The sequence below is a fragment of the Aptenodytes forsteri genome, unplaced genomic scaffold, assembly GCF_000699145.1.
Source record: "Aptenodytes forsteri isolate BGI_AS27 unplaced genomic scaffold, ASM69914v1 Scaffold1, whole genome shotgun sequence".
In the NCBI taxonomy this organism is placed as follows: domain Eukaryota; kingdom Metazoa; phylum Chordata; class Aves; order Sphenisciformes; family Spheniscidae; genus Aptenodytes; species Aptenodytes forsteri.
This window is the reverse complement of record NW_008795035.1, coordinates 3,480,751-3,506,550: the sequence shown is the minus strand read 5'-3', so window position 1 is coordinate 3,506,550 and position 25,800 is coordinate 3,480,751. Positions and strand designations below refer to the sequence as shown.

Here is a 25,800-nt window from a genome sequence, read left to right as displayed (position 1 = left end):
AAACACATCCTGACCTATCTTTGGCAGCACGACCTTTGACACTGTACTCAACGTTGGGCGCTTATCATCTTCACCAGAAGGAACTCGCTTGCTCTACACTGATACCAGGCAGCCCTGGGAAAAGAGAGAGGTAGGACTTACGGACTAAGCACCAGAAAGAGAAGTTATTACGTAGTACAATATATGCTTGCCCTATTTTTGCTATACCCTGGGCTCCTGCTTAGGGCTGGCCCTGTTGGAGGCAGGATACCAGGCTAGGCAGACCCTTCGTCTGATACATGACAGATCTCATCATACCAAAGAGAACTGGCTGTCAGAGCAGCTTTGATTTTCTGCCTCATGTACTATAATGCAGCCTACGCGCTCTCATTATTCTAGAAAGTTGTTACCTCTTTCTCCACAGCATACTTTCTACAGAACAGTGTGAAAACCTTTCCTAGTTTCTGCTGCGATTAGATATTTGAGAAAGAACTGTTTCATAGATTGTAACAAAGATGCTCTGACACGTGCACATCAGATTAGTATACTGAAATAAAAAAAATTATAAAAAAGGCATTGAAAGAAGAGCAAGAAGTGCAGAAAAAACCCATACTACATGCATATTCATCTGCTTTATCTCACATTTCTCTGGAAACATTAGGAAAAAAATAACAAGCTGCCCACACACTTGACATCAATTTGTGAACCTCTCTTTGGCTTTACTGTAAATGCTACCATAAAGGGGCACAAAGAAGGCGAGAAGGGACTGGCATCAGGCACAGGACCAACTCAAAAAGAGCTGAGAGTTCCCAAAAACTGAGATTCTAGCTCATTACAAATAACTGATATGTTACTTTAATATACGGATGTCTGTTCAAAGAAAGCTGGCAGCTAATTACATTTATGATTTCAGTTTGGAACAGCAAATAAGGAGCAATACTTCTAACAGTGTTTTCAGAGCTAAGCTACACAACAAATATTCCATGTGACATATACCCTACGCCTTCGGCTCAAAGGTGATAGTTTCATCAGGTTGGTTTCTCGTTCTGTGCAGAAGAGAACAAACAGCAGGTCCCGTTCGGAACTAGAATAAAATAGGTGGTAATGAATTACAGGTAGGGTAAATATTGCTGGCGATAAATTTTTGTTATAGCTACCCCGCACTTGGAAGGATTTTGTTACAGACCATGAGGAATAGATTATTTGCTCACAGGAAGCAGAATGAATAGAAAAGGTTCTTTTCATTGTTTGCTAGAAAGGTCTGTGCCGTCAAAACCGTGGGAAATTCTCCATTTGGACGTGCACATTACCACTATCACTACTCAGATTAACGCCAAAATTCTTATCGTTATTAAGAGTTCACAGAGATTAAAGTGTAGTTACGTTTGTGGGATGTGAGGACACAAACGTCGTTTTGATCACAGAGTAATTCAATTGGAGCGATGCCTAACCAGCACATTTAACATGACTAACTGGTTCCTGCATTCGCTAGTGACATAATGGGTAGTTTCTGAAAAAAACCCTAAATTTTCCAGTTAGTCACAGCACAAGGCTTGCTTCAAGTCCTAGTACCAGCTGAGCATGATTATATCCTTGAAAATAATTCTTCTGAAAACCACCACCACAGATTTTCCATTTTTTATCATCTTAGGATTATTTTTGGGTCAAATTTGCCAATCGGGACCAAATTTGCCAAATTTATACCAATACTAGGCCTAATATTTAGGATTTTTTCCTAACTGCCAATTCTATAAACCCCAGTCAAAGGTTGAAGAAGGAAGATTTTACTTCGTATTGTATAATGCAATTCTCTCCCCACTCCTCCCTCCTACCTTTGAAGGCTATTCTAAGCCTAAAACTGTTTTTTCCTCTTTTTCTGAATGCCTAACTCAGCACAGCTTTGACCTTCTAATGCGCATACAAAACAACTGAAATGGAATTGATTCTACACTATATATATGTGGAAAAGATATTTAATTGTAAAATAGAAAAAGTAGGCCAGAGTACAGTTTTAAGGGTAATTCTTCTGTGTACAGTATAGGTAAACTAGACTTTTTGCTTAAGTTTATATAAACAAGTCCATAAAAGCAGTGAAACATGGAACAACAAAGCAAAGCACAAAGAGTTTTATCTTACAAAAAAGGAATCTGCACAGTAGTTCAAAATTTAATGTAACACAGCACTGAACAATCTTAAGGCAGCTCAGTCTAAGCACAGGACTAGAAGCCAGGAACTCCTGAGATCTATTCCCAGGTCTACCACGGATTCACGTGGTCTTGGGCCACTCATTTAACACTCCCTGTGTTGCGCTTATACCAGTTATAAAATTGAGACAATAACACTCACTTACCTGCCTCAGGCAGTACAGTAAGGGTTCTTTAAAAGATTTTACAACGCTCTGAAGATGTAACGTGCTATATAAGCCCTAAGCATAATAGATCACCGCACAGACACACACAAACACAGTATCACAGTGAAGAGCAATGATGCCAGGTAAGAGCAGCATCACTACAACATAAAAAAATTACTTGTCCAATTGCATAATTAAAATGCAAAAGTCGGTTTAGAAAAAAAGTATCACTGAAATGATTTCAAGGCTATTGGGGAAAAGAGATCAATAGGAATATTCTAAAAGAACTACTATTTGTGTTCCAGTGGAGACATTCTTTTCTATTCATTACTGAACTTTAAAACGTTTGTACAGGAAAATCGTAAGACACACGAAGTGAAGTTTCAATGCCTCCACTACCAAATTTTAAATTGCCTCTAATATGTAAATTAAGATTTTTTTGTTCTTTTTAATTACAAATTACATTCTTCCAAGAAATATACCATCCACAATAAAACTGGCTGCTAGCTTACTTCAAATGACCTATAGGCTAAACATTTTTCTCGTAATTTTTCTCATCTTTGCTGAAAAATACCTATGCAAGATGTATGTGTAGAAATTATAAAAACATGCAGCATATGTACAAACTGAAAAGTTTAAAAAATATTAGCTTCATATACATGTAAATCTACTTGGATATATCTGAAATTAAATATAAAAATTTCACCACCTAAAATAAAAAAAACAAACCCAAAAATGGTTTTCAGAGAATCTGAGACAACTACTTAAAGCTGTACAAAGATTTCCACCTGGAAATGTCTTATTCAGAGAAGTTTAAGTTGTTACCATGTAGAAATAACTGTTAATTCATTTTGTCACATAATTCTTTTTCAAGTTGTCAGCTTAAATCAACATCACCCTTAAAACTGTTCTGTTTTTCAGAAGTTAGATTCATACTAAAATCAAAAATTTCACAAAAGCATTGGCTTCTCGTGTTTCTGGATCCCTTCAAAAAGATTTATCAACTCATTTTGAAACTGTAAAAAAACCAACTATTTACAGTATTTCATTTTAAATACTTTTCACAATTTCTAAATTCAGAGTTTTTATGTTACAAGAAATTCATCAGAGCTCACGGCGTAAGTCCAGTTATCAACTTGTAGCTTCTTCTCTATCATGTAATCCTGTGTCTGTAACTATATAGCGTACAGTTCAAGATTGTACTGCAGGTTTTTGAAAGTAACAGGCTTTGCAGTATGTTCATTTTTTATTAAACAGCTTCTTTATTAGTCTGGAGGCGGTTCATTGCCTCTAACTTCTGCCGATAGGCCTCTGCTTCTTGTTCTTTCTTTAGAAGCTGCTGAAGATATTTTTGTGCTTCTCTGTTTGCCTCATCCAGCTGTTTCTGAAGAGTTTCTCTTTCCTATTAGAAACAGAACCAGCAATATTTTGTCAAATATGTATCAAATACAAGTTAAAATGGCAAATACTTTTCCTTTACATGCAGCTCAAGTGTAGAAACTGTTCAGTTCTTACTTGGGCAAACCTATATGAATGCTGCTGTGTAAATTACACGTAACTATCACACCAGACAACTCTCCACAATAAGGCTTGCAGTGTAAATATAGTAAACCTGAGTTTCCTTAGCTGCAAAGATACCAAGCAAGTCTTCATGGAAAAGAGTGAAATAAAAAAGTGGAAGCATGGTGATCAAATACTAACATAATATATTAACGTCTCCAATGATTCAGTTCCCTTTGTTGTTTTTTTTTTTTAAATTGGAATCCAATCTAACAGGATTGTCCCTTTCTGTTGTATTTCTAATCAGACAGTATAATGAAAAACTGTTACCTAACAGCAGTTTGCACTGGAAAGTGACAGCTGCCCAGTAACCGCAATATACACATAACTGGTTTCTAAATGAAGTGATTGGGAGTGATTGATACCGTGCAATCCAGAGGTGTAATTACATCCCCAAGGACACCACATTTTTATGAATTAACAGGCATTTAGCTAGGTAAGTTTTTCAATTCTAAAGGAGCAACTTAAGGCTCTATCCTGCATATAAGTTTCTCGGGGATGGCTATAAAATGGTTTCCAAGCAAAATAATATGGGAAATGCCACTTCCTGTGAAGCTGCCTTAGGAACTAAGGAGAATGTATTTCTATCTCCAGCGACGTAGGTACTGACATTTTGTTTGATGCTGCACTGAGCTCAATTGAAAAAGCAATTTGCTTGGAAAATAGTTTTGTTTTGATCTTCAACCAAATACCATCTCATTAAAGTGCATCATACTTTTATGAGTAAGGTAGTATTTGGTTTCAAATCATTCTTTCCACTGTAGTTGTAGTAGCCACAGGAGGGAGGTTGTCAGAGAAGCGAGCTATCTCCCAGAAAAACGAAACTCTTACCAAAACCTGAGACCCAGTGAAAATAAAGTTGCCTTTTCAACTTATTCCCATCCCAGCAGTTCAGTATCACATTCCCATTTAATACGTCAAACAGTTGTTAGAAGTTTCTCCCCCCACGCCCCCATAACAGCATCCCTATTCTTAACCTCTTTGATGCACTCACATATGTACATGGTCAGAGCCTGAAAATACAAAATACTCTGCCTCCCTTCTACTTGCTACTGTTCTCAGTGCTTGTCACAGTCACATTTAGCAGTCACATGCTGTGCTGAATGTGCTGGAATATAATGACATAGGTGATCAGATCATTGCTAACAGCAGCATCTGTATAGCAAAAACAACAGGTGAAGGAGAGAAGTTATTAACAGGTTATAAAGACTAGTTATAATACAGAACAGAACAAACCCCATTAAGTGCAACCTGATTTTACATAGGGCTTTAAGAGCTGAAGGAAGTTAGCTAGGGTTTGCTTCATTTGGAGCATATGCTGATAAAACGAAAGCTTATCTGATCTTGCTTACTTATCTGAAAAGGAAGTTCAGCTTCCACCTCTGAAAATCTGAATTCTGCTTTTTAAGCAACTGTATGAATGGCCAACCCATGTAGCAACTAGACTGACGAATGTCAAATGAACAGTAGAGCCTAGGATCTGAAAGGATCTGAAATACACCAATGATGTTCCAGCACCAGTCCAACCAAAACATACTGCTAGTTCTGTAAGTTATCTGTGTAGTTTAAGGGAAGCCAACAGCTTACATAAAACAGCCTCGTGGAGTAGAAAGTCAGTGAAAAGAGCTACAAGACAATTCTCAGGGAAGCGGTCAAAAGAGTTGATCCTGCTACACGTGGAAAGCAACCCTTCCCTCTTGAGGGCACTCAGCTCTGGGCTATACTGAGCTGGGCATTATCTATCTCATGAATTTGTCACATAAAAAACGACAGAAATCGACTACTGGCAAGAAGCAAAGCTGCTCTATCTACTGGGCTGCAGAAGAATAAGAACCACCAGTAGCTCACTGGCCAGTGGTTCTGCGATGCATTACAAAAAGCAAGGCGCTATCACTACTATGGAGTGTGTGCAGACTGCAAACACTTGGGGACAGAGAGGTTCTCAGATAGTCTTACGAGCATCTTATGAGTATTTCCCACAGAAGAGAGAAATAGAACCATGTAACCATAAGGAGTATAGCACATTAAGGAAGGGATAGAAAAAAAAGGGGGGGGGAAAAAGTCTTAGTGGCAGAGGCAAGAAGTTAAAACCAGTATCTACCAGACAGACTAGCAATTCAAAGCATGTAGATTAGTCCAGCAACTAATAGGTGGAGTTTTTAGACAGTCATAGTCCTAATGTAAACAGAATGAGTTAAGAAATTGAGGCCAAGTATACTGTCTAACTCGGCAGTGGAAGGAAACCAACGCTTCTGGAGGAGCAATGCAGATCTACAGTGGACGAGCAGTGAAAATCGGTTCCTTAACTTTGACATCTAGAATAGGGAGGACTGTATCTGGTCTATTAATGTCATCAAATCCAGAAAGTGTTCTTAGGGCATTCTTTAGAACACAACTGAAAGTGTTTAATTATCTGAAGTCCTTTCGTATCAGTATAAAAACCTACCCAGGTAAAAACAGAATTAGAGGATCCTGAGTGCTCTTGAGAAATCTTCCATTTTATCAGGGAATTTTCTTCATTACATGTAACTTTTCTTAACAGTCTATATATTGACCATAGGGACACCCATAACTAAAATAACCAAACCAAGCATTCTTTTTAACAACAGAAAAAGCAGGGATATGAATTCACTAATATAATTAATTTACAATTATGATTTTTTTTTTAGTCTAATGAAATTATTGTCCTGGTTCTAATGCGTGTCACCTTTCAAACATGCAACATGGGAAAGACAGTCAAATTCAAGAATGAAAATTAAAATCACTGTATGTTAATGAATTATGCATGAAAATGAAAAACAGAGTATCTGTGTGACAGGGGTTTTTTTGCTGCCATCCTATGTTTAAAATATCAAACTGTTTAGGAAAACTGCTATCACTCTTCAAAATGAGCTGAAACGTTTGAACTTAACAGACCCAAAAGAGAAACATCAAAAACCACCACTACAGCTCCTTCACAATACTTCCACAGGAAAGTTTGTCACCTCACATGAATGGGAGGTTGTTCAACTTAAAGACTTGCAAACTACAGTTAACTGTTCATACACTATGAATTCAAAACAGCTGAAGAAAGCACTCTTAGCCTTGAATCAACTCTTTATAATGAAATAAAGGAATGAATCACCAGTGAGGCAAAGAAACCAAACAATAAAGGTTTTCTACATTAAAAAAATATTTTAATGAGGGGAGGGGTCCCACTCCCTCCAAATTCAAGTATCTACCACCTTCTACGATGATGAAGTTTGAAGTGAACCGACTTTATGTGCACTTCTTTAATGTCCCTGTTACCAAAGTGAGGTAGCACCATACCCCTGTGAACCACAATAAGGCTCCTGAGGTCACCCGGCCTCCACACAGAGGCAGAGGTCTGCACGTGCATTTCCAATTGTACAGGCAGGGACAAAGTCAGTCATCAGAACTTGCACTTGAAAGCAACAGATAAAATAACTCATTTAAACCAACTTCTTTCGGTATTTTGAGAAACGTTTAAAATATATAATTGAAACTGGTAATCCCCTGAAAAGCATTATTTGTATTGTTATACCAACTATCTGTAATTAGGAACAGGTCAATTTATTCCTTAACCAATCTAGATTTGTTTTTTCCTTCACCTAACAGAATTATTAAAATACTTAAGGAAATGTAATTTCCTTTAGGAATAATTCAGGCAGATGTTTAAAAGTGTGAACAAAAGAAATGCTTTTATTGTAACAGTCATACATTTAAAAAAATGCAGCAAGAAAATTTCAACTGTCATGATAATCTGTAATGACCACAAAGCTGCACAGGCAAAAGTATTTGATGTGACAACTTAGGGACAGGGAAAGCAAGTGATGAAAGGTGGTAATCATCGTTACTAGACATGGAAAACACATAGCACATACTGTACAATAAAAAGTATTCAATTAGGCACAATTTGATAATATGAACAGAAGTTGGAGAATACAACCTTTGATAAATGAAATATCATGGAGTTGACAAAATGAGAACTTACAGCCTAGTCAAGGCAGACAACAATTTTCATAAACTTTTGACCAAAACTGGTCAGTACAGTTAGAAGTAACAGAAGAAGGAATGAGATGGTTGACCTATCGTGGTTAATATAAAAAAGCTATAATTTTAAACTGAACATAGAATAGAAATATCTATTTGTCATATATAAAAAGAAAAGCTCTCTCATGTTGTTAGGTCTTCTGCACTATAATTTTAAAAAAAAACAAACAGGATGGTGCAAAGCTGTGTAATAGTAAACTGCTCCAGAATTAAAAAAAAAAAAAAAAAAAAAGGGACAGAAAAATTGACAAACACAGAATCTTACTGTTTCACATTTCCATTAACAGTTAGCTAGATATCATGAATGGAAAGGAAACATCGCTAAAAATATCATCTCACAATCAGGACAAGCATGTGGTCATAACAGAAAGATGAGGGTACAGTACCCCATTCACTGCTAGCGGAAAGAGTCAAGTTACTCGATAATATATCGGTACCTCGTTTTAAAAACTAGCTAGTGATCTTAAAGGAAAAACAAAAAAAATTAAGTTATCAAATACTTAAACAAGTGTCACTTTTCCGTGCACAACCAGAGGATGAAGCAAACAGCCCTCCTATATTCTCTTTTTACAACAACTTTGTAAAAGATGAATTCCAGTAACAGGGGAGACTGAACAAGTTATTGTTTCACACACTTCATTCTGTGGTAACACAGAAATTAAACTCTAGAACAACACAAAAAAACACAACCAGATACTCAGTGATGAACATTCTGGTTAACACATATCACGTAATATACTCCTTACTTCTATTTCTGCAGACTCCACACGATTTTCAACAATCTCAATGCACTGTCTCTTCACTGGCGGTTCTTCGCTTATCACAGTTTCTTCAGCAATGTCTGTTGCTGGAACTGTTTCTACTGAAAACATATTTGTACATATAAATACATTTACTTCAAACAATATTTGCACTATATAAAATTCATATAATTAAGTAATTTTATTAACAGCAATAAAATGCAAAGACTTTTCCCTTATGAAAACACAACTATACAATAAAGTCCATTATAAAGTCAGTACAGGGAAAATTTCCTAAAAACTTTCGCTGCTTGTATGCTACTAAAGAATTTTAAAATTCTTTGTTGCTGACGTCTACAGTAGTTAGCTGTCACTCTGGAGTATCATTGCTGTTTTTCAGAGTAAACAGACATGGAAGTGAATTGCAGCAGAGCTACCAGTCTGTCAATTCTGTAACTTATGTAGCAGACCATGTCCTTTATAATGTTTCTTAAGCAAATACTAAATACAAAACTGGCTTTTGATTTTGATTAATTAGAACACTTTAGGTAATCTGAAAATCCAGTGGTTAACAACCTTGGAGGAGAAAAAATTAGGGATCTAAAGAAATTCATACTCTAATTTACTCATGCAACCATCTGACATAAATGTTGTGACTGTCACTTCAATTACTACCTACGCACATTCATGCTTTCTGATAACTAGCTGTACTTGGTCAGACAGACTGTGAACCAAATCATTTGTCTCCGGTGTACAACTCTTCAAGCTCCACACTGGGAGTCCTCATGAAGAAACCAGAGAAGGAATAATTTTTGTCTAAATAGTAGTGGCAGAGCATCTTTAAAAAAAAAAACACACCCAACACACACACACAGAAGGAATAATTTTTGTCTAAATAGTAGTGGCAGAGCACCTTTAAAAAAAAACCACCCAACACACACATGTCACAAAATAGCACTTATTACACCAGCAGCTTCCACAAACAAAGTACATATGGCTTCAGGACAATTTGTGTCACCCTGGCTTCACTGGTTCTGCCACTGCTCCTCCAAAACCTCAAGCACATAAGACTTGGCTTTTGTTATTTTTGTCTAAATAGTAGTGGCAGAGCACCTTTAAAAAAAAACCACCCAACACACACATGTCACAAAATAGCACTTATTACACCAGCAGCTTCCACAAACAAAGTACATATGGCTTCAGGACAATTTGTGTCACCCTGGCTTCACTGGTTCTGCCACTGCTCCTCCAAAACCTCAAGCACATAAGACTTGGCTTTTGTTCTGTTAAGAACACATTCCATGGGACTTGCACAGCTTGCTTCATGCATCAGATTTCTAAATCTGAGCTTAATCTCTGTGCAATATTTCCAGCAAGGCAACAGCGTAAGTATTAGAAGAAGGCTTTTGTTTTACTCCATCTTCTAGCGTTCATAACAAGTTGGCAAGAATCAAGCTTACTGAAGGCAAAGCAAGTAGTTATCAACTTTTCCCTTCAATGTCCCATTTCTCTTCCATACAGTTTAGTAATTCTTCCATTCCTTCTCCTAATGCAGAGACTCAGCTGACGTGGTAACTCACTGGCCTGCAGTAGCTCATGTGTCTGAGCCTTTTGCAGTATAACAATTCAAAGATGTATTTAAATTGGTAATTACACAAAATTGTCCAAGCTATTTGCACCCAACAATTTGTTATTATTACTGTAACTAAAATAGTTCCTCAAGCTCAAACTGTACAAGTTTCCACTCACCTTGCTGTCCATCTGGCATGGTCACAATGATTGGTTGCCCTATTCCACTGGTTGGAATCGAATGCAGATTACCAAGCTGAATACCGTCTGTAACTATAGTAATAACTTGCTGACCTCCAGAACTGACAACTTGCTGAATAGCACCATCCACAGATTCTGCAGTCACAACCTCTTCTGTGGCCACAACTATCAACAGATTAGTAAAGGAATTAAGTCAATTTATAAATTAAGCTTTATGATTTCAAATGCATTTTGGTACAGCTGAGAAAAAATTTCTTCTGTGTCTTTTAAAATTTGACCCCCACCCCCCAATGAATGCATTACTACGTATTATATTGTTAATAAAAATCTTTCACCAGGCCAACACAAAGCACTAACATTTTGAAATATACATGCAAGTCTGTCCTGGTTTACCTTGCTCAATATAATAATTTTTTTTATTTAGCATGTTTCGTAATAGACACACCCCACTCAAAACTGATGCTTTGGGTTCACTGTTAACATGGCAGCAAGAACAAGAGTTGTTTTTAAGAACACAAATAACTTTTCCATTGTACACAAGCTGGACTAAGTCACACTAACAGCGGAATAAAAAAAAAAATTAAACTTGAAATACTAGCTTGAAACTACTCCTCAACCAGTGCCTTGCCAAGTGTACCTCAGGACCCAGCCCTGATTTCTCTGCTTACCGTAATGGCGTTCAAGACAGTAACAGACTGAAGGATCTCTAGAGAATCTTAAAGTTTTGTCTGTGCTACATGGGTACTTCACCCCCAGCCACAACTTTATTTATTATACAAAGTATTAAACAGGACTAAAGGAAAAGTTCTGCCGAGTTGACATTTTTACACCTTTGAAGGAGAAAGATAAAGCTAAAAAAGTAAAATAAACGTTCTATGTATATAATTTTATAGGTAAAAGTAAAAAATCCCAGCTCAACTAAATATTTCAAATTCATGATTTGATAATGAGTATACAGCAGTGAACTCTCACCGTTCTATATTACATCTATAAGTCAAGGTAAGATAAGGGAAAGACCGCATTCAGAACCACAACACATACCACAGCTTGCACTATACACTGTAACTGGGGTCTCACACTACCACCCTTTTTTTTAAAAAAAAAAAAAACAAAAAAACCAACCAAGATACTGAGACAAAGAGCAAGATCACTAGTAGCACAATCAAAGAATTTCAAGCACACTAGCTCTGTATTTTATTTTCAATTTGTCAGGGTAAAAGCAAAGCCTTTGATTTAAATAACAAACATTAGACTGCTTTCTATCTACATAGATGAAATTAAAACCCTATAGACTGTGTTGTGATGCTCGAGATGAGGGAAGGGAGATAAAAGATGAAAGCTTCAGGGTTTTAAGTTAATTACAATATAAAACACACAAAAATCACTCTGTAGTTCAAATAATGACTGCAGTCATTGCCTTCTGAAGATCTTTATGTTCAGAGATTACTGTCCTACAGCACTGCTTAAATATTCATAGAGTGTTTATTCAGTAAACCAAAACAGTAAGTCCTACATGAATAAGTGGTGTTGTATTGAACTTGATTTGGCTTCCAAGTACAGGCTCAGCAGTAAGACAGACCACTGTCACCAAAAATTCCAAGTTGCAAGTGCCAATACTAGCTGCTATGGCAAACAGCTCTGATCTTTCAGTTTCAAACTCAACACTGGACTTTTAGTTCTGGAAGGAAACATTATCAGGACTTCTTCAAACCTTTTCTTGAAAGAAAAACGCAGATTTTGTCTAAAACGAAGTTATTCTATTTAAAAGAAAAGCATCCTCATAAACACGGCCCTTATTCCTCCCTTGCTCTCCTTCCATATCTATATCCATATAATCACTAGTTACCACACTACTTCATATGCCAAAGGAAAGCTGAAGTCATTTAAAACAGCAGCACTATTATTTTCAAGAATCTCTGTATTAACATGCATTATTTTCTTCTGCAGTGTATGTGGGGGGAGAACACCTGCACATGCAGTAAGACATATGCCTAATTCCAACATAAGCACACCAAAACCTGCATTCTAAATACACATCTTAAACCGGATTTTTCTCTAATCCAACTCTGAGTTCCATACATACGTACAAATGTGGTGTGTAATGTAACATCCATGTCCTTATATACACTTCATTTGAGTAACAATTAAAAAAAGCATGATTCTATTCAGCTCCAGTGAGAAGGACCTTTCTTTTGTTTCACAAAACAACAATTAAAAAAAGCATGATTCTATTCAGTGCCAGTGAGAAGCACCTTTCTTTCTTTTGTTTCACAAAATTGATGTGGTTTTAACTGTAAGACATGAGGAACTAGGGGGAAGAGATCAGGATAAAGTTAACTTGAAAGAGGAGAAAAACCTAGACAGAGACAACATCAAAGGCAGAACTTAAGTGCTTTGTCCAAGTTTATACAGTCTTAAATACAGGAGGCTAAATCCAAGGTAAGAGCCAAAACCAGAATTCTCAATCCTACAATTTTTGACAGTATATAAATGGATATCTTTTACAAGATAAGCAGAGAGAAGGGGGGGGGGGGGGGTTGTTTTTTTTTTTTTTTTCTTTTTTTTTTTTTCTTTCTTCTTCGAACACACTTACTACTGATGCACAGGTGATAAAAAGCTTTTGTATTCTTTACACTTTATAAACTATGAAAGGAGTAAGAACCCAGGAAATAATTTGCAGACAGTAAGATGCTGCAAGATTGCCCACACATCTGCATAAAAATCAAAGCAGAAGAACTGAAATAAACAGGAGGGTTAGGTATGATGCACACTGCATTATTAAAGGTGGGAAGCTACTACATCAAGGCTTCAAGCTTATTCCTTCCTGCCTGCCATCTCCTGCCTCCTCTCTAATAATTTTTATCTTCAGCGGTTTACTGACATGTAACGTAGGTTATGCTGCACCACTGCATGGGCAGGGCCACAAAACATGAGAACGCTCAGTTAGTTACCAAAGTCTACCTACTACTGAGTCCTGGATACACCTTTAATGCTCCATAATCCCATGCAATCCCTTCTCGAGTTTCTCTCTCCTACAATTAGATCTGAGTTTCAATGAAATATATTAATTGATTGAAAACATCAGCAGCTTCTTCTGTAATGAAAGGCACTGCATTCTGGGTTTGAATCATCCACTTCACTTGCAATATTTAATGTCATAAAATAGTATAGCTGTACTTGGGTACTGCTTTGAGAAGTACTAGAAGAAAAGAGCCGTATTAAGAAGAAATCCTGCAGGACTTCAAAATACTTAGAGATGAAAACTCAGGTATACGTTGGGAGGCAGCTGTCATGCCAGCAAGTCTGAGAGTACAGATCTCTTCTATATTTTCAGTGAAAACTGTGTCCTTAAGAATGATGTCATCTCTAGAGCTGAATTCTGTGAGAATTTTTAAGTACCAAAGACTTCGGCCACGCAAAGCATCTCAGTTCTGTAAAATTTATCGTACTGACCATCACCAACAAAAATGCAAAATAAATGCATTTCTTTAGAAACGTGTTCAGAAAAATTCAGGTTACCATAAGCATCATAAATCCTTGATTGACAGAGGGTTGTTGCTCTCCATAGTGATCTCCAGTCACTAGCTTTGAAGTCAGGCTCATCTTGCTACATATCACATCACTACTCAGTGCTCAAAATCCCAAGCTAACTTGGAAATAAGGCTACAGTGCTGCATGTCAGTATAATAAATACTAAATAAACAAAAAAGCAATCTGGCCTACCATAAAACTCCAGTAGCTACAGACACACTGCCTGAGAAAACTGGGGAGCAACGTATGCAAAACAGCACTGGGCAAGTAAAGTAAAAGACTTTCAGAATAACAGAAGTTTTTATTCAAGTACACCATATAGCCTACTTCGGAGACAAAAACTAGGGATTTGTGTGTCCCAAAGCTAGCTAACAAAGAATTAACATAGCACTTGACCTCCTAAGTGCTAGTTTTACCCAATTTTTTTTTTATGCAATGGCAAGATATTAACATAACACTGTAATTGGAAAATATGATCTGGAACAGAAGTTTAGTGGCATCCTCTTTTAAAGTAATTTTCAGTAATTCAGAAGCTTTTGATCACTTTTAAACTTTGTTGTAGATGGTATTACAACTTGCTTGAATTATAAAAGGAGGTCTCTTCTTTGCTTATATCTCTCTTTCTCAAACCTGTTAGTAGTAATGACTAGTCTTTATAACCCACTTTGATTATAAGACTCCTGACTGCCATTTCTTTCTTCACTTTGCATGTTGTAATGAACAAAAGTGAAAAAGTACACAAAGCAAGCACCACATTACTCAGAAAAAATGGAGAAAGATATCCAGGGCAACTTGCGGAGTATGGAACCTTGACCAAAGTTTTTTTCAGACAAAGCAGTAACTGGCAAAGATCCACGGGGCAGGGGTGAAGTGGTTTTGCGTTAAGAAAGAAGAATGCAAAACTTGGGACCTAGGGGCAATAGAATCCCTTGTGCCTTTCCGGCTTCTTGTCATGGCCTAATGGAACAAGGGAGCATGCATACAGCTGCAGTGAGGGGTGCAGGCTGCTTCTTCCTAGGAGAACTATAACGTATTGCTAGGCTTACGTTTACCTGAAGTGCCACAACAGCATACCAGCCTGACGTAGGACATACTAACCGCTACGTACTGTTACAAATGCAAGTAGAAAGCCTCAATGTTGAAAAGACGACCCATAGACATTCTAGCGGGCAAAACGCACACTAAGATCACCAAATATTCTTGTGCTTTTGGGTGAAAGATTAAGAAAACTGCTGACAAAGTATATGCAAACAACATTGGGGGCCATTTCCCAATATTTAACAGAAACAAACATTCAAAGAAAACATTCTCCTACCAAATGCAACTAGACTGCATGTAGACAAAGACGTGAATTCAATCTCCTGAATTATGCTTGCTTTCAGCAAGATCAATGCTACTCAGATTAGGCACAGATATACCAGTTGTGGTCAGAAATCTTATTAAGAAATAATTGCACATATGAATCTGGCAACCTTCCAGGTGAAAGTAAAGGAAAAATTTTGTTCATGCTGAAAAAAGGAAGGAAGGTTGTCATCTCATTTCTGTATGCACTGCATCTCCAAAAGCACCAGTTAGGTACTTTTAGTTTATTAAATGAGGTTAAATGACTTAGCTTTCTAACCTGGTGTTTCTGAAGAATTAGACAGCGGAGCTGATGCTTCTGCTAAAGCTGCCAATGTGGCTAATACTGATGTCGATGAATTTCCAAACTGTACAGCAGACACTCCTGTTTCATCTAGTAGGATGAAAAATAAAAGTTGGCTGATAAATTTAAAACCAGTGAAGTCCCTTTTATTATTATTATTGCACTGAAGCTTCTAACACACACTCTGTTCTCAGCAACATTCTGCTAAACCAAAGTGCTATTCTGAAGGCAAGTTTGTTAAGCAAATACAACTTCTGATAATTTATCTCTGTGAAGACTGTCGTTTTAAGTACCTAGATATTTACAACACATAAAAAACACTGAAGAGAAACATGGTAACTACTCTATTCTTACCACTGGTTTTCCTCAAGCCTTTTCCCTAAATGGTGAAAATCAATTAAGGTATAAAATCCCAGTAGCTATCCTATAGGCATCTAAATACCTGTTCCATTTGATGTATTTGCAGAAGATACCAGACCTGTTAGGTTCACCACCCCTCCAGGTCCGATGATGAACTGTGGTGTTGCTGCATGTATCGTCACAGTGTCCGGACTCTCTGGATTCGTATTGATTTGGTTCTGCATTGCAATCTAGGAGACAAAGGTAATAATACCATTCCAATTGTAGGTATAAAGAAGTTATGTACCTTTTAAGAACTAGAATTATTGCACATTCCACTCAAACAGGGAGGATCTCCCTCGTTATACCCATGCAATACACACACATCATGTCACATCTTGTACTCTGTGTAAGTACATGAGAAACTTTTTTTTTTGGCTGAAATCTAAAGACAAAAAGTCTGTTGAAGTGAAAAAGAATGACACACCACTACTTCTTCTTACCATTTATTGTAAACAAAGAGGACCATATAAAGACAAGGCCCTTTTGTAGATATGCACGCTCAAGTATCTAAAATAGAGGCCTGAAGAACCAGGACTGCCATGGCAGCTACGTGCATGAAAATCAGCTCTGACAGCTTAGTAATTGCCATGAAGCGTAGATGGCATTCTTCTTTTTGTCCTTCTTTGAATTATTATTGACTTTTATTTACTATATCCTTTCTGCAATGAAGAGGAGGCTAAAGGAACAGACCAGAAGTTCATACAGTTCAAGATGTAGGGGAACAACAGATTTATAACAGTGGCATAATGGCAGTTTTCATTTGCTTTCTATTCTTTTCTCTTCTCAATAATGCTTAGCACTTAGTTCCATGGAAATGGGTGCTCACTGTTCAATAGTGTTCTTAAAGTCAAACTATCTATTACAATCCCGATCCCACTCGCTTCTCCAACAATTCAATCCTAGTTTTTCTAATTCTAGAAAAATTGCCATCTCTCCTGATCTCCAATTGTTAGGAAATTAATATCTATATATCAAGCTAATTGAACACTAGGGTATAGTCAAAACATATTGGTGGAGCAGGGAGTTAAGTTTTACACCTTGCTTGTGAAGACTCCACCTAGTTCTGTGTACTACAACACTCAAATTTAAGAAAATAAAGGATACTTATCCTTGACTTTGTAGGTGGTGAAAACACTCTTCCGCCAACTAATGTTTACTAACATTAATCTCATTTCCATGTCATGAACTAGGCTGGACTTTAGCATTATCAGTCAATACATGGTCTCACAGCTGCTATATTAAAAGCTTAGTTTACCCCATGTGTAAACAAGTACTTTGCTTTAAGTTCCCTTAACGTCATGAATCAAAAGTTACCTGTAATATTTCTGCAAGGTCTTCATTTCCATTGTCTACTGCAATATCTAGTGCCGTTTTGCAAAATTTACTCTGAGCATGAACATCTGCTCCGTACTTTATTAAGAGTTCTACAACTTCTTGGTGGTTATGTTCAGTAGCCCAGTGAAGTGCAGTCATTTTGAGCATGTCCTTCGCATTGACATCAGCACCGTGCTACAAACAAGATCATCGCACAAACTATGTCATTAGAAGTATATGAATTAAATAATGCTGGTCACAGAGTGAAGCCCAAAATTGTCTTTCTCCAGCAGTAATGTCCTGTTATCTTACATTTACAGATTTATTAAAAGTACTTCAATCTAACTACCAAATAAATTATTTATCTCAAAGGATTAAAAGACTCTAAAACATAACATGCCTTGGTTCTAAAAGTTGATACTCACACAATGTCAAATTAGGAAGTAGTCTTATTTTGAAACAGCAATAAATAATTCACCTGAAATCATGATGATTTTAATGCTGAAATACATTAGTTTAACAGGAAAACAAAGCGCCCAATGCACACAGTATAAATATTCATATCATTTCAACGTTGGTTTCATGACTAAAAGGAAGTTGCAAATATTTGATCATAAACCATTGTTATATCCCTGCCTCAGACATTGTTTCAGCAGTCTTTACCTTAAGTAAGACTTCTACTATGCTGGCATGGCCTTCTGATGCTGCCATATGTAATGGAGTTCTGTCCACTTTGGTTCTGGCATCCCGACTTACACCTGCTCGCAGCAACACTTCTGTTGTTGAGTAGTGTCCATACTGTGCTGCAAGATGAAGTGGAGATGTTCCCAACTGTAATGTAACGGAAAAAGTGGAGTTTTAACAGATGTCAGCATGAAGTATTCCTTCTTATTCTGCAGCTATCAAACTCAGGTGTCAGGCCATCACTTCAAAATCATTTTCCCTTGCAGTCTCAAGGAAAGAAGCTGTCAGGGATTTTACAGACTATGAAGAGAAAAAAAAAAGTTGGGTTTTTTTTTCCCCAATAATCACAACACACTGAAAACAGCTCACTGGAAGCAACTTTTTGAGGTCTGTGCCACGTTTCTTCTGTCTTTGAGGTGTGATGTTTCAAGGGGCCTAACCCCATTTTTAGTGTTGGTCAACACATCATACCAACATTGGAAGGGACCTCTGGAAGTCATTTAAGTCCAATCTCCTGCTCAAAACAGAGTCAACCTGAAAGTTAGGTCACTAAGCAGATTAAGGCTCTTAAGGACTTGTAAATACCCTAGAATTTTAGGTACCTGACCTCCCTATACAACCTATTCAAAATAGGCACCTCCAAAAGACAACTCAGAGCCCCTGTATCAGGGAACTCTCAGCTGCACATATTAGGTAGTTGGGACTGCTTTCTTAATTCAGAACTCTTACTATACTAAATACATAAACACAGTAACTAGGAGGATGATTGCTGCTTTCTCCCATTAACCATTCCGAAGTTCATCTTAAAAGCCACCAGAACAAGCTCATTCACAGTCTGTTACTAAAATCAATGGGAGGTCATTTGAAGAAATTTTAATTTTGAATTAGCCATTAGATGATGTGACTGCAGAATTCCAACAAGAAACTCCCAAGGCTTGCAATACAAATGCTTAATTGTAATAATCCTATTTTGTTCTTCAGGTGAGAAAAGTAAGAGGATTTACCGAACACTGCAAAAGTTTTCATTACCCAATCTGTGGTAAAAGGTGCTCCATTTGCCATCAAAATGCGAACTTCGTCATCTTGACCTGCTCGTGCAGCTTCTAAAAGTTTCTTTCCCAAATCTACTAGTGACATCTAGTGAAGGACATGAAGGAAGAAAAAATAACATTAATATTATTTTAAGTACACAAACACCGCTGCTGGTTTTTTTAATTATTATTTCTGAACTACTCTGAAAAGTTCAAAAACTGGAGTTGGTATTTTAGCCACGAGAAGCAGCTTTTATTGATTGCAATAAGCAGCTTGATTTTAGAATTATTTTTGTCAGCCAAACAGAACTGACACTGGGGTGAAGATTTCAGTAATACAATGCTGAAACCATAGCAGCTGCAAAGTTATATCAAACTAAATTTAAACTGAACTGGATGCACATTTCTTATAGCAGAAAGTGGTTTAGAAGCTCTCACCTGATATTGCAACCTGCTGCAGCTTTGTCCAGCTTTCAAGTGGTACTACGTCATGGCTGCTATGTCACACGCCCAAAGGCGCTACATTCACTTATCCAAAATGCCCATATGTATTTAAGAGGTACCACTATGTAAACGCCTTTAGATAGATATGAAACACAACACCTTTCTGACATCTTGTCCATCACTATCAGTTCATTTTGTTCACCCTAAAATATAATTTCTGTATTCCTAGCTACAAAATGATGCAATAGGCATATATTATCTATTTGCATCAGATATATGAACTAAAATGTCTGCCTGAAAACAAACATTACTACCTGCTTCAACTGTCTACAGTTACTAAAAACATGTTAAGTGCAAAATTTTGAGACATGACTGAGATACTAGCTGAAAAACTTTCACATCATCTTTAGATAATCACCCTTTTACAACACCCAAAGTTCCATATAATACAGAGCACGCAAAACTGTATGTAGACAAATGACACCTATCTATGTTTCTGTTGCATCAAAGTCTTCCTAGTATAACATTTTTTTAAAGCCACTCTATTTCATACTTGCCCTTAAATTTGTTCAGTAAAAGGAAAATTTAGAACTAAAACATAACTCACGCTACTAGCCAAAATGTATCATTAACGTTTTAGTCCTATACCTATGTTTTCCACTACCAGGATGCTAAGAATGGAATTACTTTCATCAGTTTGTTTCCAGTCACAAGCAAAGTTAAGCCTGTATCACTAATAACAGCAGTTGCAAGGCCATGCAGCCATTTTACTACAAAAATTTAGAGTGTATCAGTTCAAAAACAAATCCCAATAGGATAATTTTTTATCTCTTTTCTTAAACATACACTTCTATCACAAAACCAACATATTTAGAAAGTTCTCTGTACCTGGCTCAACTGGCAAAATCTGTGTGGTATATTGCTCAATAAGCTGAAAGCTATTGACTTGCAGAAATTAGGAAGATGGAAATACTGCAAATGCAGAACTCCAACATGTATCAGTAGAGCCATGAACTGGAGCAGATTACCTCTTTGTCTACAGAACTGACTGCAGGCAGCAATATCCCCTTCACCAAGATAATACTCCATTTATGTCCATCCTTCTAGTACACATGGACATGTTGATTTGTCTCCAGCCAGAAAAGGGAAGAGGAGCAGGAAGGTGGCAGGACAAGGACAATGGAAAAAGGAAGGAAAAAAGGAGCACAGAATCAGATGCAGAGGAAGGGCCAACAGCTGACTCTCTTCCATAAAGAAAAAGGGCAAAAGAGAAACAGGAATAAGAGAAAATCTACTATCCCCATTAAAGGGAGACACTAGGAGTAACGATATAAAACAATAATAGGACAGAGAGGGCATCTGGCGAGTGCAGCAGTGAAATGAAGGAATACAGCACTCTCTTCATATGGCACCCTTTTTTTTTTGGCGCGGGGGGGCATGTGTGGCAATTTAAGAAGGAAAAAAGCACACACAGACACACACACACTTTTTCTGGTGGTCTAATACCACCACAAAGTTCTCAGAAGCAAAAGGAAAGCTGGAACTTAATGCAAAATACTGAAGTTAGGAACTAATTCGGAAAGACAACAATTCATTTTCCTTATATTTATTATTGTTTTAAACACCAGTAGAGAAAAAGAACTAATAAAGTAGTCTCCTTTCGGAATTACAGAATAATTGAGGCTGGACAGGACCTCTCAAGGTCACCTAGTTCAATCTCCCAGTCAGAGCTGGCCCAACGGGCTCAGGCTGCGCAGGGCTTGGTCCCGTTGAGTTTTGAATGTCTCTGTGGATGAACATCCCACCACTTCTTCAGCCTCATTCCAGTGTCCGACCACCCTCGTGGTGAGACCTGCCTTCTGTGTATACCTGTCTTTCTCCACTAACAAAAAAGACAGCCTTGATAACAAGCTTATACTTGATGTCTGTTAGACAACAAAAATAGGTGAATTAAATTAGTCTGTACATTTAACAGCTACACCTATTCAGAACTCACTGACCACATCTATACTGGTGAAATAAACGGGAAAGTTGTTACCAAAACCCTATGCAGCAAAAAAATTTCAATTATGATGGCCTGCAAAACACAAATCTCACTCCCAGGAGATGTTAGGGACAAACTTCAGCCTTAGACCAACGCCTTTTCAGAGTCTCTCTGAACCACTACTGTTGAACACACTGTCAGAGTGACAGCACATCAGTTCTCATCTCAATGCAAAACTAAACAGCATTGTACTACACTCAATAAGAAATGTTCTAATCAAGGAAAAAGAGGGACATGGAAGATCATACATGACGTAACCTTCATTACCATGTATTACCTACATTAACCAATACTCTCTTGGTTGATATAAAGTGTTTGTATTTTAAACAAGAACAGAGCATCACAGAAGTTTACGTATGTTTAATGATGTAGAATTTTAACTTCAGTTAAAACAACACACATTTATTTTAGAAATGAAGTAAAAGTTTCAGTTCTCATAGGGTACTTGAAAGCATGCTTGGGCCATCTAGTGGAAGAAAGTTAAAAACCTAGCAAAATTACACTTGAATTCAAAAATAAAAATCACATTGTATGTCAACAATGCACTAACAGCAACTGAAGAGGCCTTTCCAACAAAACACTCATGCGCTTTTAGTCACTTTTAACCAATGAATACTAGCATTCGTAAAATTTCTCAAGAGTAGTCAACCCGAAGCTGATTTCTACTTGGCAGGTCATCCCAAGGACCAATATTGTAAGGTCAGGAAACCCTTGAGTAATAACATGCCCCACACTTCCCCCCGTACTCTTCCACTGCTACTACTGGGACATACTGAGAAGGGTCTGCCGTGTCAGAATTTCCCTTTCTTCCCTTTCCAGAAAAATTCTTCAGCTGCTCTCCTGAGATCAGTTAGTCACACAATAGCACAATGATACTATGAAAAGCAAAGTTCTATATATAGTACAATAAAATATGTTTAAAATTGAAATAATATTTCCATTTCAAAGCAGCACTCTTAGTTCAGTACTGCTGCTACTCCATGTAGTGTTACAAATCAACTCTGCTGAACTGTGTCAGAGGTGCTCTTCAGTAACTGTGTCATTTCCATCAGGCTTGGCTAGCACAGCAGCTGGGTAATGCTTTATAAGAGGATTCTTTCAGACAATAAAAACATCCCTGGCTCTAAAATAAAGTCTTGAGACTACTATAGTTATTCTTATGGCAATCTGAGTATGTTTTCAGACTTCTAACAGCTCCTACACAACTGTGTGAACAGAGGGTTTTGTCTACAACTGAGTAAATAGGGAAGAGCTTCTGCTGGGTTTGGACTTCTTTGCATTAACCACCTCCTGAACTTCCACATTTCATTACTGCAATGCATTCTGTACAGTATCATTAGCCAGATGCCACAATGAACCGGTAATTAAAATTTACATCAAATTATTATTGCTATTTTACTTACGTGCGATAGGAAACCATACTGCTTTTTTTGTATCCATCTTAGATTTAAGTTTTTATACATTCTGTAAAACTCTGAACGTCATGCTGTTACCAGAGGCGTATGTAACAGCACTTGACCGGAGTTTAGGTGGAACTGTGTGCAAAATGGGCTCTGTGGGGAGGAAGAGGAGCTGAAAAACATGCAGCTTAGGAAGCCTGGGGTCCCACGCCACAGCCTACAGACAAGAGAGCAGCAGAGTCTGCAGCCCGAGGAAGAAGATTAAGTTTGGCTTAACGTATTGCAGCACCTTTCAGACTGGTGTCCTGCCCCAAGGATCCTGGACCCAGCCTTTATTCCCCTTCTACCACTGCAGCAGTGAACATCAGCCGGTCAAAATCAACAGGCACAAAACAGTTGTTGCAGAACACCTGCTAACCTGGAGAACTCGCAGCCACCAGTGTACTTCTACCAACGCATGCTCCTAAAAGAGACATACTTACACTAGAAGAGCATGGACTGCACCAGTGCAATTTACCAGAAGGTAAACTGAATCAATATACACCGTATCTATGACAAGGATTTGCAATAATTTCTAAAAAACCCAGGACAAAGTTCCATAAAATGCTAATTAAACAGGTTTCCCTACTGAACTGACAAGCAGCAGAATCGTACTTGGAAGACAGCTTGAGACCCATCATCTGTCACACCCATTACGTCTGGAAAAAATAATGGCCTTTTCAGAATGACTTTTTTTTCTTTCCACCATTTAAAAAAAAAAAAAAAAAAAAAAAAAAAAAAAAAAAAAAAAAAAAAAAAAAAAAAAAAAAAAAAAAAAAAAAAAAAAAAAAAAAAAAAAAAAAAATCAACCTGCTTCCCCAGACCTGATCTTCAGAAATGCTATCATCCTACTGATTTCAATATTGCACAGTATCACTAGAAATCGAGAATAGCGATTTCTAACTAATTTTATATGCCTATCCATACCAAGGTCAAAAATATTTTTAAGTACAGAGTATAAATAGCTAGCAATAACTATTCAAATCTTTAACCAAGCACTCAGTTTTGATCATTATTAGAATTGAAATAATAGGATCAACTTGCTTTATTTGTTTTTACATCCTGATATAACAGCGCAACACTTGAACTCAGAACAACTCTTCAAAAAGTTTATTTCAATTAGTTTTGTAACTTCTAAAGGAACCGGAAGGTCTGCATTAAACCTAGGTGTATTTCCATGTGCTAGCATCTCTTAAAAACTTTGCTATGATTTTACATTATATATAATTTAATAGTGATTATAGCGACTTACATGGGATAAACTCAAAAAGTTCCTGTATTGTTTCCTAAGGGAATCATACCCTTCCAAACATATTTTGACAATGGTTTCACATGTCATACTTCAAATCTTAATATAAATATCATAGGCTTAGAGTATCCACACTTCTATTATGATAATGAAAGTTACACTAATATATTAATAGCAGTCAGCTTTAATTCCAGTGCTTTCAGCTTTCCTCTATGACTGTGTTGTATTTGTAACTAAATTCTCTCTAGTTTGTTTAAACAGCAGCATGACCTTCACGTTGGACTATGTATGCATCAGATGAAAAATATCTGATCTGAGAAAAGAGATCAGAAAAGCAAACATATTGTTGTATAGCCTAGTGGTTAAGATAGTCAAGCTTGTATTTATGCAGGTCTGTCCTCCAATTAGGTTCATACATTAACTTAAATTAGCACCGATCATCAATGCAACTCCATTAGATAATGCGGATGGTAGAAAAGTCTTGTCCTTAAAGAGGAGGGCGCAGATTTGGCCATTATCTGCAACAAAGTGCAACAACTAAAAAAATATTATTATGCAACAAGGGTGAACCATTGGCAGCAACCAAGATTTGGGTTGGCACTGCCACAAGCTACAAAGCTTTCACAGGTAAGTTTGGCACTAGATACCAAAAAAGTTACGTTATGGCAGCTATGACTAACATGAAAAACCTAAGGGCTTGTGATGTAGCCTTTGAACTGTACTACAGCCTTACGGAGGATGTCTCAGATTGAGACTTGAAAATATCCTCAAACAAAAATCACCAGCCTCTCTAATTAAAGCATCTGTTTTATTATGAGGAAGTCTTTCTCGACAGTTTCTGTCTAGCACATAGGCCCCAAAAAACCTAGAAAACAAACTGTTTTCAGCAAAGAAAGTGGGTCACGAACAAGAGTCTACACCTAGCGTATGCTGATCTGCCATGTATACTCTTAACCTCAGACAGCAGATTTACGCACCCTTACACGTATTTCTATGTGCAGACACACTTCAACCAAACTACTTAGTCTAATACTTCAGAAGTCATGAATAATTTAAAAAAAATTCAGCTAAAGTACTCCAAGGTGTGCATTCACAACTTTCAGTACATTTAACTCTAATATGCAGCATTTGCCATTAAATAAAAGGTACCTTAGTAAGCAGGTTAAAGGACAACATACAACTGCTTTAAGTTAAAAACTCTAAGCACGTAACACTTCCTACAGGGGATTTCACCGATGTGCTATCAGTGTCTCACCAACAGAAACTACTTTGACTACTAGGAGAGAAGAGAAAAACAACAGTCCGAACTAACACGTCTTATCCCACGTTTATGCTCCCATCATACGCTTTATTAAGAGTCCAAAGCAAGAGTTACAGGCTCCGGGTGAGGGACACTGCAGAGGAGGGAAGCGCTCCCCTCCCACCGAAGCTGCCTCTCCTCGGGGCTCAGGGAACCTTTGGCGCCAAGCTCCGGCACGCAGCTCAGCCGCCCCCGGGCCGTGACAGGAACCGGCCACCCCGCCCCGCGCGAGGCCCGAGACCGTCCCCACGCGGCCCAGACCGGG

The 25,800-nt window shown here is 37.5% G+C and overlaps 1 protein-coding gene across 2 annotated transcripts; it reads right to left on the bottom strand.

Annotated features, from left to right (window-relative positions):
- Window positions 1-1,939: 1,939 nt before the first annotated feature.
- On the bottom strand, window positions 1,940-23,691 carry GABPB1 (GA binding protein transcription factor beta subunit 1). Of its 2 annotated transcripts, XM_019471344.1 has the most exons (9): window positions 20,532-23,691; window positions 19,058-19,165; window positions 18,008-18,175; window positions 17,345-17,539; window positions 16,071-16,218; window positions 15,605-15,718; window positions 10,432-10,617; window positions 8,689-8,804; window positions 1,940-3,731 (listed from the first exon to the last, which is right to left on the bottom strand). In XM_019471344.1, exons 2-9 carry the CDS (start codon window positions 19,163-19,165, stop codon window positions 3,579-3,581), a joined length of 1,188 nt encoding a protein of 395 aa, XP_019326889.1. In that variant the 5' UTR covers window positions 20,532-23,691; the 3' UTR covers window positions 1,940-3,578. The 2 variants fall into 2 exon arrangements, with proteins under 2 accessions (XP_019326889.1, XP_019326890.1); XM_019471345.1 differs by lacking the exon at window positions 20,532-23,691 and having other exon boundaries at window positions 19,033-19,117.
- Window positions 23,692-25,800: the final 2,109 nt, after the last annotated feature.